A 19,554-nucleotide genomic window follows, 5' to 3' on the forward strand; every position below is an offset into this window, starting at 1 on the left:
TGATGTGCGGATAACCTCCTTCAGAACACGATTAAGAAGGCAGGCATACAGGGGTACAAATGAGAAAGAGACTCAAAACTGGCCAGTTAATGCCGGCAATGTTGAAATACATTTAGGACGTTTGCGTAAGTTTTCCTGCTGTTGTTTACATCAGAGATACAGCTTTGAAGTGTAAAACAAACATGCTTTTCCGCTGCATATAAGTACTGAATAACGGGTGATGATGGGGCAAGGTGGGCTGGGGGTGGGGGTTCCGCAGTGCCTAACGTGTCTCTGCTCGCAGAAAAATGGCTTTGAGCAGTTCTGCATCAACTTTGTGAATGAGAAGCTGCAGCAGATTTTCATCGAGCTGACGCTGAAGGCCGAGCAGGTGAAGATCCACTCACAGTCTTCCTGGCTTTCTGCCTGCACTGAGACCTCACCCTGGACTTTGTGACCCCTCCCACCCCCTCTGTTTAGGACGAGTACATGCAGGAGGGCATCAGATGGACGGCTATTGAGTACTTCAACAACAAGACAGTGTGTGATCTCATTGAGAACAGAGTGGTGAGTGCTGCCCCCCCTCCCCTGGCCACATCCATCCTGCCCCCCCCCTCTCCGGCTAATAGGTACCAAAGTCCTGGTAATCCATTTGACTCCAGGGCACTGTGGGTCACGCAGGGCCCTAGCAGGCTACACCTGTCACAGGGAGGAACACCACACCTGAATGAGTGAATGTCTTCAGGTGTTTTGTGTGTGTGGTGGTTAGCAGGGCTGAAAGAGAGCAGAGCTGCTCTTGTGTTTATTTAAAGAGAGGCAGCCCAGAGACGGCGGTACTTCCTGACTGAGCGGATAAATAGCTGCATTATAACTGGGGCGCTGCAGAGGGAACAGCTGTGGGTGATGTCATAATCAATTATTGTGTGGTGACCCATCTTAAAGAAATAAGAACCAGGATGACTCCTTCTGACTTGGGTAGATGTTTACGGAGCAAGATGAAATGCCTGGTCTTCGAAAAAGTGCACTTATAAGAAAAGTGTGGGGATGTGGTGCCACATCCCAGGCCACATCTAGGCGTCAAGAACGGCAAGCACACACAGATTTGTGACCCAATTACTAGCCGAGTCTGCGCCCCCCTCCCCCCCCCCCCCCCCCCGTTCCATCTCAGCCGTTTAGAGGATGAAGGTGATCTGGAAAGTATCTGCATACTTTGTGATCAGATCTCTGGATGTGGAGGAGCTCACGGACCTCCTTTGCATACAGGAGCACTGCGTGTTTTTGTATTTTGCTTTCTATTTAACAAAACTAGTCCAATAAAACATTACAGCGTACAATCCTTTGTTTTTAAATATTTGACAAAACCTTTGACAAAATCATTCCAAAGGCAAATGTTTCCAACTTTGGTAAAAATGATTTTGTGAAGTGGGGTAGCAAATTCATTTAAATGTAACCTTAAGAATGGTCAGGGTTCCGCGTGTGGCGCGCTGAGAATGGTGCTTGTGTGGGAATTCGAGCGCAAACAGCAGGACAGGCGTGCAGACAGGATGTCTGGGCACTCGGGATCCCCCCCCGCCCCCCGGTGCCATGCGCCAGGCCTATTTTGCCGGAAGGTTCTTCTGTTGCCAGGAAGGCAGCTACGAGCATCTGTTTTGAATTTCACAGAACGCCATTCAGTGTGCAGTTAGCATATTGGAAATGTAATAATCCAATCAGCAGTACAGTTATGCGGTTATAAATATCTCATACAGTCATGAAGCAGCTAGATTATGGGAAAAGTAAAACCCTTGATTCAGTCAGATTTTGTGTATCACTTAAAAAATACAGCTACTGCTAGAAGAGACTCAAGGCCTGAAGAAATCAGAGTCACAAGAAAACGAAAGTATGTTTTCTGTGCTGTACTTTATTCTGGGGGAGCTGAATCCGTTCTAGTAAGAAAGAGCCGCTGTTAACTGTAAGCACAGACGCTCCCCAGGATATGATGGGTAAATGTTTTTCACCTTCAGTATATTATTCGATAAGCTATTCAACACTTAATTATAAAATAGGCTTTGTGTTAATGATTTTGCCCAACTGTAGGCTAATGTAAGTGTTCTAAGGATGTTTAAGGTAGGCTAGGCTAGGCTATGATGTTTGTTAGGTTAGGTGTGCTGTATTAAAATGCATTTTGGCCTTATGATGTTTTCGCCTTACGATGGGTTTATCAGAACGTTACCCCTTCATAACCTGGGCAGAGGCTGTATCAGGTCAGAGAAGCAAAGAGCTCAGCCATTTATCCATTTGCACTCCTATGGTATTAGTGATGATATAATGAAACTTGCTCCTAGTTCTTTAGATGCGCACCCATCCAGGTAGATGATCCGTTGACACATTTGACGTTTTTCCCCCAGAATCCCCCAGGCATCATGAGCATTCTGGACGACGTGTGCGCCACCATGCATGCGGTGGGCGAGGGGGCGGACAGCACCCTGCTGCAGAAGCTGCGCGCGCAGATCGGCGCCCACGAGCACTTCAACACCTGGAGGCAGGGATTCATCGTCCACCACTACGCCGGCAAGGTAGGCGGGCCGTCTGCCGCTCAGGACCAACCAGGGCTCCGGAAGGCCTTCCTGTTGTGGGGCTGCCCAATCAGCTTCCTTGGGTCGAGCTATGTTTTCCTTTTCCTTCGAGGTGGTCTACGAGGCAGGGGGTTTCTGCGAGAGGAATCGGGACGTCCTCTTCGCCGACCTCATCGAGCTGATGCAGAGCAGTGACATGTGGGTGTCTCACCGTCGCCTACATGTGGCACGTATCTGGAAGGGCTGCATGTCTTTCCTGTTCTTCCCCTACATGGAGGGAAACCTCACACGCCCAAAGCTCCCTCTGCGTGCTCCACCCTGCTTGTCTTGTTCGTTCCCGGCCTTCGGTTGTGATCTGTCCTCCAGCTGGACAAACAACCCCATGCTTCCTCCAGTTTGATTGGGCCTTGCTTTAAAGGGACAGCACCCCAAAACCGGAAAGTTTGCGTTTTAGGGGGACTGTGTTGTTCTGCTGGGAGCTGCGTAGTTTTGGAGATATCGGCCGTAGAAATGTCGGTTTTATTTCCTTACTTTTGACCATTTCCAAGGTTTCTGTGGTTTTGTGCTTTTGGGAATGCTGTTCCAGAACGACAAATAATACTGGGAGTATAAGCAAAGAAAGGAAAAAATTGTAATTACGGGTCATGTGGCCAAGAGCTCGGAGCAGCATGATGTAATCATACAACTACTGACTTAGCTGCCTAAAAACTAGGTAATTTTGATTTTCTAGTTTCAGTTCAATAAAGCTGAACGACATTGTTCAACATTGTTTCTCAAGGGTACATTGTGAAGTATGCAAACCCCAGGCAGAGCAGCAGATGAAAACCACCGTTATGCTGACTGTAGTTATGATACTGTTTTCTCCATACTGGCTCCGTAGAGCAAAATTCACTTAAATGAAACAGGGTAGGACAGATTGGCCTGAGGCTCAGACGCGTCACTCTCCCGGGCTGCTGTTCTCATGCTGCTGTAATAACCTCCTCCTGTCGTTTGGCTCCCTTCAATAGCTCTTTCATCCAGGCCTTGTTTCCAGAGAATCTGAGTGCGGAGAAGAAAGGCCGACCGACTACTGCAGGCAGTAAAATCAAGGTGTGGAGGAGCTGCAAGCCGACGGATGCAATATCATCCTTGTACAGCTTCAGCCTGCAACACTGTGCAACACTGGCGAACAAACTGATTCTAAGAGATAGTATATAATAATTCCATATGTCTGCTCCTTGGTCCTGCTCTCCTCCCCCTTTTCCTTTCAGAAACAAGCCAATGACTTGGTGAGCACGCTGATGAAATGTACACCACACTACATTCGCTGCATAAAGCCCAACGAGACCAAGAAGGCCAGGGACTGGGAGGCAGCCAGGTTCGCCAACTGAAAGCGACTCGCTCCTGTCACTCGTGACTCATAGCCTTTAAATTTCACCCGACACCGCAGTAGGTGCTGAAGAGACTTACGGCGCCATCTTCTGCCAATGCTCTTTGCGGTTTGATGTGCGGTTTGGGTCGTTAAACCAAAATGCAGGGCAAATGAATAAGTTTAAATGTTATACTTTGGGATAAATCCTTCCCCCTCACCCTACATCACCTGCTGATCTCCCTTTTCCTAGGGTGAAGCACCAGGTGGAGTATCTGGGACTGAAAGAGAACATCCGTGTGCGGAGGGCAGGCTATGCCTACAGGAGGCCCTTCCAGAAGTTCCTGCGCAGGTTTGCGCCAGACGTGATGCCCTTTTCACGCTCTGTCATCTTTTCTAACCCTAACCCTGTATGCATTTCCTCAGCTTGCAGCATTAACGTTATGAACCCCTGCTGCCCGGCTCAGGTATGCTATCCTGACCAAGGAGACCTGGCCGTCTTGGAAAGGCGATGAGAGGCAGGGCGTGCTGCACCTGCTGACCTCCACAAACATGGACCAGGATCAGTTCCAGCTGGGATGCACCAAGGTCTTCATCAAGGCCCCCGAATCGGTGAGGTCCCTCAGACTGACACCAGCCCTCTGACGCTCAAAGTGACGGTGGCGTCACCGGTCGCAGGTCAAATGACCAGGCCTGTTCACTGATCTCTGATGTCACTGACATGTTTCAAGAGGTAGCTGATCAAGGCAGGGGGGGGCATCGTATATATCTGACCCTCTGTTTTCAAACTTTTTGTAAAATGCAGCACGGGCTCTACGTTGGGTCTCCTTCAGGGATGATGTTCGTCAGGCAGGCAAACAGATTGTTTAGATTCAGAGAGCAGGTCAGGTGCAAGACATGAATTTCTGTGGAGGAATCCGGGCCTTCAGAGCCCAGAAGGGCAGATTAACGTAAGGAAAGGTTCGTCCTGAGGTAGCAAACCAGCTGCAAGCTGAGGCTTTGTTGGTGTATTTCAGCCAAAACCTCACTCAACGGCCATTTCATTAACTCATGACATTTATTAATGAATGACCTTTTTGGATACAATAGTGCTATTTTGATTTTCCGTTGCTGGCTCGACATTTTTAATAATCCAGTTTCGGTGTAGACAAGCTATGCTGTGACATTTAATATGCTTCATTGACTGTTTCTCACAGCAAATTGTCTGCCACACAAACTTCGGTTCGACAATATAAATACAACCCACGAAGTGTGGAACACAAGGGGTCGCTCTCTGCTCTGCCTACCCAGAATCCCCTGGGGTCGTGTCGGGGAGCAGCAGGCCAGGCAGACCGTGTCAATGTTGAGTCCGGGCCTCGTCTGTCCTGCAGATCTTCCTGCTTGAAGAGACACGGGACAGGAAGTTTGATGGCTACGCCAGGGCCATCCAGAAAGCCTGGAGAAAGCACAAGGCCCACCAGACCTGTGGCCAGATGAGAGAAGAAGGTTTGCCACCACCCCACCCCCATATGACTGCTGGCTGCATGCCTGTTCAGTATGTCGCCAAACTGTTTGCATCAGAATAATGTGTACAGTAGCAGTTCTCATTTCCTGCAACACCGGGACTTTTGCTCAGCCGAGTAGTTGAATGTAATTTCTTGAAAACACTGAATTGAAATACATTTCATACACACACTTTAATCCTTTTATGCACATGCCAATGATTAATCTGCATCTGGCCCTGCAAGCGGCCCACCAACTCGAAGGGAGAAAATTTATCTATCAGCTGCTTGGGTCCTCATTGCTGAGGACCCAAGCGGCCGGACCAGGTCGAGGGGATGCCCACGTAACACCTGGCTGCAGCAGATAGACGGCCATTTCTGGGGTGATTTTGAGGTAAACTATGGAAAGACTGTAGCATGTCTCTCCATAGGCGTCGTGCGGGAGCTGACATTTGTATTGCACTCTGCTTTTATATTTTTAGTTAGTTCACTGTATTCTTTAATAGAATAGTGTTGTTACTTATAATGATTTATTACATTTCTTGCTGGTATTTCAGCTGGTTACTCAAATGCCAGATACCAGAGCTTTCACTGTACTTACACATTCCTACCTCCATTTTGCAAATGTCTCCATTTTCAGTTTCTGCCTGTGAATCTGTCTCATTCTGTTGAAGTGCTTTGTTTTGGCCAAAGGAGGTGTGTGTTTGCTGAAGTAAAGATCCTCTCTAAGCAAATGCATATCTCTGGGGTGATCATTGGCGGGGTTACAACCTCCCATCTCGCCCGTAATTTACGCCCATGTCTCGGAGTGCTTGTGGCAGCCGTGATGCCTGTGTGATTTCGACTGGCTCCCTCAGCTCTGGGGATGCGTCCTTTTCCCCTCAGCTCTGGGGATGCGTCCTTTTCCCCTCAGCCAGGACCACTTCCTCTGTTACCTTAGCCAGCTTCCCTCATTCGGTTTTTGTATCGCCAGCCTCTGAGCTGTTCCTGAACCGTAAGGAGAGACGCAAGCACAGTGTCAACCGGAATTTCCTGGGCGATTACCTCGGCACAGACCATCAGCCTGAGCTCCAACTGCTCCTGGGCAAGGGGGAGAGGATCGACTTTGCAGACAAAGTCACCAAATACGACCGTCGCTTCAAGGTTTTGATCCTAGTACATGTTCTCTTCCAGGTCTTCTTTGTTGTCGGAGATTCTGAACCTACTGAAGTGAACTTTGACGTTACTGTGCACATACGATACTGAAAGGCTGGAAGGTGTTACAGAGCGGAGTCACCCTGTATGATGAAACTATCAGCTTTTGTGTTTCCTGCTTGATTTTCTTGAATGGATAGTCAAAGTAAACCACTGTTATAATGGGATTAAAGTAAAACAATGTCAGTCTGAAAGCCTTCTAGGGTCAGCACTGAGATGTCATCTCTGACATGCTTTCTCTCTCTGTCTGTCTGTTCTTACAGGGCATAAAGAGGGACTTAATCTTAACCCCGAAATATGTGTACCTGATTGGTCGGGAGATGGTAAAGCAAGGACCCGAAAGGGGGTGCACAGTGATGGTGTTAAAGCGGAAGATTGACTTGGAGAAGATCCTTGCTCTGTCTCTCAGGTGAGGAGGAGAGGAGAGGGGAGGAGAGGAGAGGGGAGGAGAGGAGGGGAGAGGGGAGGAGAGGAGGGGAGAGGAGAGGGGAGGAGAAGAGAGGAGGGGAGAGGAGAGGAAGGGAGAGGAGACTTCGTGTGGACAGGCTGAGGGTTAAGCTGTAACAAGGGTGCGGCCACAATCAGCAGCCTCATAAAAGACTCACTAAAAAGACTCATGAAGACTTGTTAGAAAGTGGAAGAAACTTTATACAGTACTCATATATACTCACTACTCAGTACTCACTAACACGGAGCCAGAGATCTCAGCCTTGCTCTCCAGGGTCACCTGTGAATTGGCCACATGTGAATTGGAGAGCGAGCCACCTGCCCTGTGTGATGGTGACAGCGATGGCCGCTCGCTGACTGCCTTCCCTCCGCCTTCAGCACCATGCAGGACGATTTCCTGATCCTGCATGAGCAGCAGTATGACAGCCTGTTGGAGTGCACTTTCAAGACCGAGTTTGTGGGCCTGCTCTCACGCCATTTCCAGGAGAGGACCCAGAAGAAGCTCCCGCTCAAGTTCAGCAACAGGTCAGCCAGGCGGCTTCACCCCCCTGACCCCAAAACTCCGTGCCCCACGCGTGTCCCTCTGACCCCTTTCCCTCCCCAGGCTGAACCTGAAGCTGAAGAAGGAGAGCTGGGGACCCTGGAGTGCGGGCGGCTCCCGCCAGGTGCATTTTGTCCAGGGTCAGGGTGAGCAGGCCGTGCTGCAGGCTTCCAGCAAGAGACTGCAGGTCAGCATCGGGCCCGGGCTGCCTAACACCGCACGTGAGTGTCGGGCAGCAGGAAACCGCTGCCCCTCTGCCACCCGCTAGGGAGACGAATGCTGCTGTATAGACAGACATTCTTCTCTTTGTTCTTCACATATCTATGTATTGTACAGCTTGTACCCACTGCACTATTTTGCCCGGAAGAGATGCCAAGCTGCATTTGAATGCTAGCTTTGCGCAATGATAAAAAAAGGCTGAATTTAATCAAATTTAATCAGATATACTGGTTCTTAGCTGCAGATTTGGGGGGGGGGGCAGTATTCAGTCAGCATGGCTATTTGATCGTAACTTTATTTATTAAACTCGACCTTCTGGATCAGCAATGGGCTTTTTGGAATACAAAGAGGGCTGGAGATGCCACTAAAACTGCAGCTAGAACCGTGGTAGAGAAAGACAAGTTTAATGGCTATGAAACTGGGCTCCATTATGGGGGGGTGATTCCTGCTGTAGAAAAGCACTTAGCTGCAGTAAGCACATTACCTCGATTTGTTAATCTGTCTTATTTGTAAATAGTATAAAATAATATATTTCTAATTTAAAGTTGATTTCTAACACAGCTCTGGGGCTCTGGCATGGGCCCGGACGTCCCGCTGCGGGCCTGGGGGTTGGATGAAGTGTCTAACTACAATTGTTTAATCAGCGGGATAAAGTGCCGTAACTTAAACGGTTGTATGACAAATTAGTATAAAATTTAAAATCAATAAGATTTAAGTAATAAAGCAATTTAGCTGTATTTTATTAGTTATATTTTAAATAAGATGCTCCCAGTTTATTATTAATTTAATAGCTGTAGGAACTAGTGAGCGGTATTTAGCAACATGCATCAAAAACATCTTCAACATTCCAATATGGAAGGTAACCGACAAAGTTTTCAAGCAGATTTCATAAAACAAGGCACCGCAAGGAGAGCGTTCGATTAGGAGAAGGCGCCGTACGTAGTCCTGGATAGGAACTATAGTGAGCGGTATTTAGCTACGTACTTCAAAAACATTTAAAAAATGTTGTTAGACTAATACTGTCGCGCGAAACAGAACAGAGAGGCTCGGATCCTGGATTGCAACCCCACAAAAGGTTTATTGGTACTCGCCCAACTACAGCAGTGTTTCCCAACCTTTTTTGAATTGTGTACCCCCTGAGAGATTTTCTCATACCACAAGTACCCCCTTTGTCAAATGTGTTGATGATTCAATAAAAGTAGAACGTACAACTGATTATCAAATTTAAAACATTTTATTAAATCTCCATAACTTGAACATTTAATTCATTAAGCAACACATCCCAGATAGATTTTCTTTCTATACCAGGGCACAGCTAATGGAATGGCTGATAATATTTACCCATCATCAGGGAAATTAAATATAAAATTTTTTTCCACGTACCCCCTGTAATGTGCTCGCGTACCACTAGGGGTACGCGTACCCCCGGTTGGGAATCACTGAACTACAGCACCGAAAGGGACAGGCAGAAAGCAAGGTCGAGGGACAGGCGGAATGGTCGAAAGCCGGAAGGTCAGTTCTACACGTAGGCACGGGACACGACCACACGGGGAGGTGGGGACGAGACGTGCCGGGCTCGGCAGGAAGGGCAGGTCAGGTACGGGAACGGGTCTGGAGAGGGAAGGAGAAACAGGTAAGGAACATACACTGGGCAAACAGATTAGGTCAGGAGCAAGGGTAAGACGATAGACTAGAGAGTGCTTGGTAAGGCTCGAGTACATCGGCGCAATACTTCGCGTTGGCCAGCTGTGATCGGGTTGCCTTTATCCCTCCAGTTATTAGCCCTAACCTCCCACACCGTGTAGGTCCCGCCTGTGTGGGCTTGACAAATACCTTAGTTATTTTAATAATTTAAGGGATAAAAAAAACATTATTCGTGTTTGTCAATGTGTTATTTTAAGTAAATGCGTTGTTTTCTAACAGCAAAAGCCCTGTCATCATGTTTTAGGTGCGAAATTATACGGTCTAGCATTATATGGACTAGCAACTGTCTCTGGGGGAGCAGCCCCGGATAGGAACTATTAAACAGCATTTAGTGACAAGCATCAAAAACACATTTTTAAAAACTTTGACAGAATAAAGCCTTTTTTTCAGTAAATGTTTATTCACACTCATGCGCAGAAACACACACCCCGGAGGTCGGGGGGCTTTAGAGTTTAACTTTAGGTTGGTGATCGCGATGTGTGACCAAACCTCAAAGCACCCTAACTTAGTCGTTCACTAACTTATCGCGAAAAAACAGACAGAAATAGCCTTTTAAATTTTAAAGAAAAGACATTAACGGCTTTTGGTAAACTTTAAAGGTATACAAACGTTAGATGTATCGGACATGCGCACAAGCGCACAACCAAGGGTTGGCCTTTAGAGTTTTATAATCAAACTCAGTCAAAAAACACCAGACATATATAGTTTACGTTTTGTATTAAAATGTATAAGGATTGTTTTGCTATAGCGAAATTATAAATTAGCATGAGTGTGATATAAATCATTTATGCAATAAGAATTGAGGAAGACCCTAAATAGCAGCTAGAAATGATCGACCAGGCAGACAAAAGTCTGCTTTTCTTATCTCACAAGCCATGGAAGGGTGGGATGGGGGGACACATAAGCGTAGGCTAGGAACTGTGGAATCAGGCAAGGGTGCAAGAATTTAGGATACATTTTTGTTATTTTAAAGAGGTTGTACATCATTATTTAATTACATTTAGTAGGAACTAGTAAGCTGCATTTAGCACCATGCAGCAAATACACATTAAAAACTTTGAAGAATAATGCCTAAGTTATTTTAATAAAGACATCCTACAAGGTGCCCCACGGCCCCAGCTTATATGATTTGAGATGCTAGCTGGAGTAGCATGTTAAGTTGACAATGGTAACTGAGCTGCAGCCTGTTTGATAGTTAATGAAACATTGTCCAAATTCAACAGTGTCAGTGGTTATACACTATGCAGCGAGACTACAGATTGACTATAACGACCCGTTTAACCGCTGGCGTAATTTTAACAGAATAAAGCCTTAGTTGTTTTAATAAATACATTTTTTTTCAGTAAATGGTTGTTCATGTTCATGTGCACAAACGCACACACACCGGTGGTCAGGGGCTTTAGAGTTTAACTTTAGGTCAGTGAAAGTATAGGACCGTGATGTGTAGTCAGACCACAAAACGTACTAACTCAGTCGTTCACCTTATTGCGAAAAAACCAAACAAAATAGACTTGCAAATTTTAAAGAAAAGACATTAACGGCTTTTGTTAATGTTTAAAGGTATAACAAACTTTAGCTGCCTTTTTTAAATGGCCAGAAAAAAATTGGCTCAACACTGTTAATAGTTTATATGAGGATGGGGTGTTTGCAACAGTCACAATCAGTCAAGCATAACATGCCAAAGAAACATCTGTTTAATTTATTTCAAAGCAGACACTTTGTGCAAAAGTTGTTTCCTCATTTCCCTAAAGGCCACCAGCATTGGATGGTCCTTAAAGACCTTTCATAAGACTTGGGGGCCCTGTCCTGAGGTTTATCAAAGACCAGGTTCTCACACTAGGGGAGACCGGTGCTGTTTAAGTACTAGATGGGCTCACCCCTGCAATGAAATTCGTAGCATTTCAAGATGTATAGATCGTAAAACTTCTTGTATACACCCGTCACGTGTTGGAGGGGCTGGCGTGTATCCATTTTAAAAGGATGAGGTGCCTAGCCAGTAAGGGGGGGGGGGCATGGTATATAAGAATAACAGCAACTCAGCCACAAAGTGGTAGGCCACTAACATCACAGAGCGGGACAACACATGCTGAGGCACACAGTGTGCAGAAGTCGCCAACTGACTGCAGAGTCAGTAGCTGCGGACCTCCAAACTTCATGTGGCCTTCAGATTAGCTCGAGAACAGTGCCTGGAGAACTTCATGGAATGGATGTCCATGGCCAAGCAGCTGCATCCAAGCCTTACATCACCAAGTGCAATGCAAAGCTTCGGATGCAGTGATGGAAAACACGCTGCTACGTGGTTGTTTCTCAGAGGTTGGGCTTGGCCCCTTAGTTCCAGTGATGGGAACTGTTTATGCCGCAAAGCCATTCTGGACAATTTCATACTCCCAACATTGTGAGAACGGCTTGGGGATGGCCCCTTCATGTGTTGAGGATGGCCCCTTCATGTGTTGGGGATGGCCCCGTCGTGTGTTGGGGATGGCTCGTTAAAGTTCATGTGTGTGTAAAAGCAGGTGTCCCAATTCTGAGGGGCCACATAGGAAGTTGAGTCTGAACCGGATCTGGATAAATAGTTGTTCAGAAATCGCCGCAGATCCGTACACTGGATCTGCTCTGACCCGTACATGTATGAGAGTCAAAAGTTAAATTCAGACCAGGGCCAAATGGGACTGGTGAGTGGCTCACTGGGCTAAGTCGCTGTGCTTGTGATTGGAAAGTTGAGGTTGGTGGTTCAAGCCCGCCCTCAGCAGGGTGGTTGCTGGGCAGACCCTTGAAAGCACTGACTGGCCCTGTGGTGTGTGGTGGAGTGTGGAGTGTGTGTGTGAGAGAGAGAGAGAGAGAGAGAGAGAGATCACACTGCAGGATCAGTCAGTGTGCTCGAGGGCCTGCCCTGTAACTATTCTGCTGAGGGCAGGCTCGAGCACACTGACTTGATCACAAGCACAGAGGATTAGCCACCCACCAGTCCATTTTTCAAAAATTTTTTTTGACAAAAAAAAAAAAAATGCCCTGTGAATATCGGGCCAAGGCTGGGCTTGAACCAGCAACCTTCTGATCACAGATACAGAGGCTTAGCCTGCAGCGCCACTCACCATCTCTGGAGATGTATTCTGTTTTTCGTATATATGTCTTTTTTTTCCCCTAGCTTGCCAAATAAAGGGATTCACACACATGTAGCATCTGTCTCTATGTGTTAGAGTTAAGGCCCTTGCTCTGTGATTCTTGTGCAAAGGCTGGTCTTGAACTAGCGACTTTCTGATCACAGATACAGGGGCTTAGCCTGCAGCGCCACTCGCCACCCCAGGGGGCGTGGCCTGTATTTCGTATATATGTCCTTTTTTCCCCTATCTTGCCAAATAAAGGATTCACACACATGTGGCACCTGTCTCTGTGTGTTAGAGTTAAGGCCCTTGCTCTAGGGGCTGCCCTGTGATTATTCGGCCAAGGCTGGGCTTGAACCTGCGACTTTCTGATCACAGATACAGAGGCTTAGCCGGCAGCGCCACTCGCCACCCTAGGGGGCGGGGCCTGTGACCTTTGGGATGAATCAGTGTGGAGACTGCAAGCCAGACCTTCTCATCCAATATCAGTGCCTGACCTCACAAATGCTCTCCTAGTAGACTGGCGAAAACTTCCCATAAGCAGACTCCTAATCCTTGTGAACAGCCTTCGCAGTAGAGTTGAATCTGATCTGCCGTGTGACGTGATGCAAAAAAAGATACTGGCATGTCATGAGGCTTGAACAGGGGACCTTCTCCATCGCAGGCATGGTCACTCAGCTCATCGCGCTACCAAACATGCTTTGGTTGATCACCCTTGAGGGTTCATGATGATGATCTGCTGAGTGACGTGACGCAAAAACTGATATTGCCCTGCCCGAGGCTTGAACCAGGGACCTCCTTGATCACAAGCATTGTCACTTAGCGCATCGCGCCACCATCCATCCTTCGGTTGATCACCCTTGAGGGTTGATGATGATGATCTGCTGAGTGACGTGACGCAAAAACTGATATTGCCCTACCTGAGGCTTGAACCAGGGATCTTCATCGCAGGCACAGTCACGCAGCGCATCGCGCCACCATCCATCTTCTGAACAACCACTGTTAAGGGTTCAAAATAATGATCTGCCGAGTGACGTGAAGCAATAACAGACAGTGCCCTGCCAGAGGTTTGAACCAGGGACCTCCTTGATCACAAGCATTGTCACTCAGCGCATCACGCCACCATCCATCTTCCGGTTAATTATCCTTGAGGGTTCATGATGATGATCTGCTGAGTGACGTGACGCAAAAATAGATACTACCCTGCCTGAAGCTTGAACCGGGGACCTTCTTGATCGCAGGCACGGTCACTCAGTGTCTTACGCCAGAGGTATTACTCCGTATTGAGCCAGCGATACTACTCTGCCAAGGCTTGAACCAGTGATCATGTGATCATGTTTTATTAACTTGTTCAAATAGGTCGGTCACATATACCAGAGTTGCGGGACTCGCTCATTTCACCTTTTAGGTACCGTCGGACTTAAAGGTTATTCCTCCTAAAAGCTTGCTGGTTAAATGCTTTCTTCAACCTAACAACGAAATAAAACACTGGTAAATACTGCTAAAGGTTCTCTTCTTTTAACATGTTGGTTAAATGTAATGAGTTTAAGTGCTTTCTTCTTTTAAAACGACATGCTGTATGTTAATTGGTTTCGTCTGTGCTTGTTTAAACTCAGGATTGCTCCTCTAACAGTGTTTCGTTCTGGCATGTTTGTACTTGTTTAAATTCCCCCTGCTTTTCCTTCTTTTTTATAAAAATAACGCTAAAGTTTTTCTTCTTTAAAACATTTTGGTGCTTTCTTCTTTTAAAATACGCCGTGGTGCTTGTGCCTACTCCTAACAACCCGTGGCTATGGCCGGACGGGCCCCCGCTGGACGTTTATGCGCTAGCTTGCATTCATCCCGCTATATGTTTCATTATTCCTTAACGTTAAATTAAATTAAATTAAAAGTAACACATAAATAAATACATGTAATGTGTTTTTATTCTATTAAAGTTTAACGGTAACCCTTATCTCCCAAACCATATGGCCCCCTATCGGCAACACGTGGCATAAGCATGTATGATACCATATATGGACATAACCCCCCCGAGCAATAAGAATAAGGGATGCGCCCCCTGCTTATGACATCAGAAGCAGAGCCAAATTAAGCTCCGCCCAAGGTACCAGGTAACATCTCTGGGCTGTCAAATGACCGAAAACATAACATGACCTCCATGGTGCTGTTTCAGTGCCGACCAAGAAGAACAGCCTAACACACCAAAGCAGCCCACCAAGGGTCCCCCAGAACTACCCCACGCGGCCGGCGCCCCCGCCCCCAGGTACACGCAGCATTGCCTGGGATACTGTGTTTTCAGAACTAAACTGCTACGCACTTAGCTGCAAAAACATGTGGCAAACTCTCAACCAGGGTTCCGCTCGTTTTGTTTGAAGTATTAGACTCTTCTGGTACATTTTTACATAACTGTGTGTGGTTTTGATGGCAGTCTGCTTAGTTTGCAGTATTGACAAGAATTGCGTAATTGGTTTTTCGAGCAGTGTCCCAACAAAATGGAGGATCCAACGCCACCAGACAGCCCACCAATCAGAATTACAGCTTCCTGCACCAGTCAACCAATCAGGGGCTAATGTCAAGCAACATGACCCTCCCCTTCCTGCCTCCGACCTTCAATATTATGCAGCTGAAGGACAGAGGAAATGAAGTACAGCTCAATTTAGACTGTCTGAGGGTGCCTGAGCAGGGTGCTGCAGGGTGAGTATCAGTGCACAGTAACACACGTCTCTCTCTCTCTCTCTCTCTCTCTCTCTCTCTCTCTCTCTCTCTAAACAGACCTCCTCCATAGGCATAATGTATGAGTGGATGTCACATTTATGTGGGATTTTGGATATTAATAAAATCTAGAAACAAACATCCATCAGTCTTTCAACTGCTTCTTCAGCTCAGGATCCCTGCAGGCTGTGGGGCTTCTCAGTCAGTGACAAAAACGCACAGGGCAGGTGTACACCCCGCGTGGGATGCCAGTGAGAAACGTGCAGGGCAGGCTTACACCCCACGTGGGATGCCAGTGAGAAACGCGCAGGGTAGGCGTACACCCCACGTGGGATGCCAGTGAGAAACGCGTAGGGTAGGCATACACCCCACGTGGGATGCCAGTGAGAAACGCGCAGGGCAGGAGTACACCCCACGTGGGATGCCAGTAAGAAACGTGCAGGGCAGGCGTACACCCCGCGTGGGATGCCAGTGAGAAACGTGCAGGGCAGGCGTACACCCCACGTGGGATGCCAGTGAGAAACGCGCAGGGTAGGCGTACACCCCACGTGGGATGCCAGTGAGAAACGTGCAGGGCAGGTGTACACCCCACGTGGGATGCCAGTGAGAAACACGTAGGGCAGGCGTACACCCCATGTGGGATGCCAGTGAGAAACGCGTAGGGCAGGCGTACACCCCGCGTGGGATGCCAGTGAGAAACGTGCAGGGCAGGTGTACACCCCACGTGGGATGCCAGTGAGAAACGCGCAGGGCAGGCGTACACCCCGCGTGGGATGCCAGTGAGAAACGTGCAGGGCAGGTGTACACCCCACGTGGGATGCCAGTGAGAAACGCGTAGGGCAGGCGTACACCCCGCGTGGGATGCCAGTGAGAAACGTGCAGGGCAGGTGTACACCCCACGTGGGATGCCAGTGAGAAACGCGCAAGGCAGGAGTACACCCCGCGTGGGATGCCAGTGAGAAACGCGCAGGGCAGGCGTACACCCCGTGTGGGATGCCAGTGAGAAACGCGCAAGGCAGGAGTACACCCCGCGTGGGATGCCAGCGAGAAACGCGCAGGGCAGGAGTACACCCCGCGTGGGATGCCAGCGAGAAACGCGCAGGGCAGGCGTACACCCCGTGTGGGATGCCAGTCAGAAACGCGCAAGGCAGGAGTACACCCCGCGTGGGATGCCAGTGAGAAACGCGCAGGGCAGGAGTACACCCCACGTGGGATGCCAGTGAGAAACGCGCAAGGCAGGAGTACACCCCACGTGGGATGCCAGTGAGAAACGCGCAAGGCAGGAGTACACCCCACGTGGGATGCCAGTGAGAAACGCGCAGGGCAGGCGTACACCCCACGTGGGATGCCAGTGAGAAACGCGCAGGGCAGGCGTACACCCTGGCACACAAGACATCCATTAAAAGAATCATCTAGAGTGGCAGACTGGTGAATTTGCAGAAGGGAGCCAATTCTTAAAACAATCCATCTGTCTTCCAAGCACTTCTCCTGGTCAGGGCTAAAGGGTTCTTAAGATTATCTGAAACTGAATTTCTTGTAAAGAACCAAAATTAATTTTTAGGAATACCGTTAATGAGGGAACACTACTGATGACGTCTGGATCTTCTGAGCACTGAGAATATACTGGACAGTGGTACACTTACTGCCATTCTAATATGGGTTTGGTCTATAAGTTGTTAACGCTCTGCACTGACACACTCACTGCATTCCAGCGCTCAAAGGGAGATGCTAAGCCGGCCCACGCCAGGGGCTGGCCGACCCAAACCCACCCCCAAGCCCAAGTTACAGCTGCCACGTTGCAAGGCACTATATGCCTACGATGCTCAGGACACGGATGAGCTCAGCTTCAATGCAGACGACATCATCGAGATCATGGAAGAAGGTCAGGAACCTCTCTGACATCAGACAACAGAGACATCCAGTGCAAGTATGCACTGTGAGTCCAGTGCAAGCATACACCGCCAGTACTGGCAGAATGATTCAGGGATGTTTTAGAACAGGTTTTTTCAGCTGGTGTTCAGCTTCAACTAAAACTTGACGAAATGCATTATTGATAATCTCATACACTCTAAGGTGTGATAATACCCCTTGGCATCATCCTCAATTCCTTGGAGGAAAAAATATCCAACGATGACCGGCAGGGCCCACTCTGTCTTTTCAGGGCCTCTAAGCAAAGTCTGCAGACGCCTCGAAGCCCTGTTCTAGAACAAGGCCGGCCGGTTCGTGTCCTGCCATTCTGCAGACGCCTCGACGCCCTGTTCTAGAACAAGGCCGGCCGGTTCGTGTCCTGCCATTCTGCAGACGCCTCGACGCCCTGTTCTAGAACATGGTCGGCCGGTTCCTGTCCTGCCATTCTGCAGACGCCTCGAAGCCCTGTTCTAGAAGAAGGCCGGCCGGTTCATGTCCTGCCATTCTGCAGACGCCTCGAAGCCCTGTTCTAGAACAAGGCCGGCCGGTTCCTGTCCTGCCATTCTGCAGACGCCTCGACGCCCTGTTCTAGAACAAGGCCGGCCGGTTCCTGTCCTGCCATTCTGCAGACGCCTCGACGCCCTGTTCTAGAACAAGGCCGGCCGGTTCGTGTCCTGCCATTCTGCAGACGCCTCGACGCCCTGTTCTAGAACAAGGCCGGCCGGTTCGTGTCCTGCCATTCTGCAGACGCCTCGACGCCCTGTTCTAGAACAAGGCCGGCCGGTTCCTGTCCTGCCATTCTGCAGACGCCTCGACGCCCTGTTCTAGAACAAGGCCGGCCGGTTCCTGTCCTGCCATTCTGCAGACGCCTCGACGCCCTGTTCTAGAACAAGGCCGGCCGGTTCCTGTCCTGCCATTCTGCAGACGCCTCGACGCCCTGTTCTAGAACAAGGCCGGCCGGTTCCTGTCCTGCCATTCTGCAGACGCCTCGACGCCCTGTTCTAGAACAAGGCCGGCCGGTCCGTGTCCTGCCATTCTGCAGACGCCTCGACGCCCTGTTCTAGAACAAGGCCGGCCGGTTCGTGTCCTGCCATTCTGCAGACGCCTCGAAGCCCTGTTCTAGAACAAGGTCGGCCGGTTCCTGTCCTGCCATTCTGCAGACGCCTCGACGCCCTGTTCTAGAACAAGGCCGGCCGGTTCGTGTCCTGCCATTCTGCAGACGCCTCGACACCCTGTTCTAGAACAAGGCCGGCCGGTTCGTGTCCTGCCATTCTGCAGACGCCTCGACGCCCTGTTCTAGAACAAGGCCGGCCGGTTCGTGTCCTGCCATTCTGCAGACGCCTCGAAGCCCTGTTCTAGAACAAGGCCGGCCGGTTCGTGTCCTCCCATTCTGCAGACACTTCCTCAGTTGCTTTATTATTGCATTCAAGTCATGGCAGTGACTGGACAATACAGGTATTACAAGATTTAACTACTGAAAGAAATCTGTAGTGTTTTTGGGACTTTGATAATAACACATTATAGGGAGAAATGGCCAGAGGAATGCACTCGTGCATTTTCATTTCCTCCTTAGACTGAGGGAAGGGAACATGTCCTTGCCAATCCCATCTTTGTCTCTGTTGTTTAGATGTTTCTGGATGGTGGACAGGGAGACTGCGAGGGAAGCGGGGCCTGTTTCCTAACAACCACGTCAGCAAGATCTAGATCTGCTGTATCCCGTGGAACACCCTAAAGAGGGAACCAGAACAGATCCAGAACCTCCAATCAAATGGAAAGGCAGAGAATGCGATCCTCCCCGTGTTGCACGGTATTATTCCGGCGGTGCTGGAGCGGTTGGCAGCTGGAGCCCAAAGGTGTCTCTCAGTCTGATGAATGCAACACAGTCCTTCTAAGCCAAGGATGTAAATGACTAAGGAAGGAAAATGAAGCACAGGCTACCATTGTGCCTCACTCCTCATCTTCTATGGACACAATTGTCACTAAAATGGGGATTTGCTGGCATTCAATAAAAAGCAACAGTCCTGAGATGCATTTTACTTAAAGTCACTATGAAAGCAATGGAAATGTTTGGACAGAGTAACACTCTACAGCCACACTGAACTTGTTTACAGTTTTCCATTGACTACATTCTTCCCTTTTTGAAAACATTAGTTTTAACTGTCAGTGATTATGTTGTATGTACAGGGACCCAAGATCCATCCATTTTCCAAACCGCTTATCCTACTGGGTCCGGAGCCTATCCCGGAAGCAATGGGCACGAGGCCGGGAACAACCCAGGATGGGGGGCCAGCCCATCGCAGGGCACACTCACACACCATGCTTTCACACATGCACACCTACGGGCAATTTAACAACTCCGATTAGC

The 19,554-nt window shown here is 48.7% G+C and overlaps 1 protein-coding gene across 2 annotated transcripts in view; it reads left to right on the top strand.

Moving 5' to 3' along the window:
• LOC125706305 (unconventional myosin-Ie-like) overlaps positions 1 to 19,214 on the top strand; it is a 35,331-nt gene extending 16,117 nt beyond the window's left edge. The window contains exons 12-28 of one of the 2 annotated variants that reach the window (XM_048972943.1): positions 284 to 370; positions 460 to 546; positions 2,367 to 2,534; positions 2,647 to 2,732; positions 3,542 to 3,623; positions 3,785 to 3,891; positions 4,136 to 4,234; positions 4,350 to 4,494; positions 5,253 to 5,367; positions 6,337 to 6,506; positions 6,821 to 6,966; positions 7,383 to 7,529; positions 7,609 to 7,766; positions 14,743 to 14,832; positions 15,050 to 15,263; positions 16,994 to 17,163; positions 18,817 to 19,214. In XM_048972943.1, coding sequence (XP_048828900.1) covers positions 284 to 370; positions 460 to 546; positions 2,367 to 2,534; positions 2,647 to 2,732; positions 3,542 to 3,623; positions 3,785 to 3,891; positions 4,136 to 4,234; positions 4,350 to 4,494; positions 5,253 to 5,367; positions 6,337 to 6,506; positions 6,821 to 6,966; positions 7,383 to 7,529; positions 7,609 to 7,766; positions 14,743 to 14,832; positions 15,050 to 15,263; positions 16,994 to 17,163; positions 18,817 to 18,893 — 2,148 coding nt within the window. In that variant the 3' untranslated portion in view covers positions 18,894 to 19,214. Of the gene's footprint in view, positions 1 to 283; positions 371 to 459; positions 547 to 2,366; positions 2,535 to 2,646; positions 2,733 to 3,541; positions 3,624 to 3,784; positions 3,892 to 4,135; positions 4,235 to 4,349; positions 4,495 to 5,252; positions 5,368 to 6,336; positions 6,507 to 6,820; positions 6,967 to 7,382; positions 7,530 to 7,608; positions 7,767 to 14,742; positions 14,833 to 15,049; positions 15,264 to 16,993; positions 17,164 to 18,816 lie in introns of those variants that run through there. The other variant, XR_007381974.1, reaches the window with a different exon arrangement.
• Positions 19,215 to 19,554: the final 340 nt, after the last annotated feature.

This window comes from Brienomyrus brachyistius, chromosome 13, assembly GCF_023856365.1.
Source record: "Brienomyrus brachyistius isolate T26 chromosome 13, BBRACH_0.4, whole genome shotgun sequence".
In the NCBI taxonomy this organism is placed as follows: domain Eukaryota; kingdom Metazoa; phylum Chordata; class Actinopteri; order Osteoglossiformes; family Mormyridae; genus Brienomyrus; species Brienomyrus brachyistius.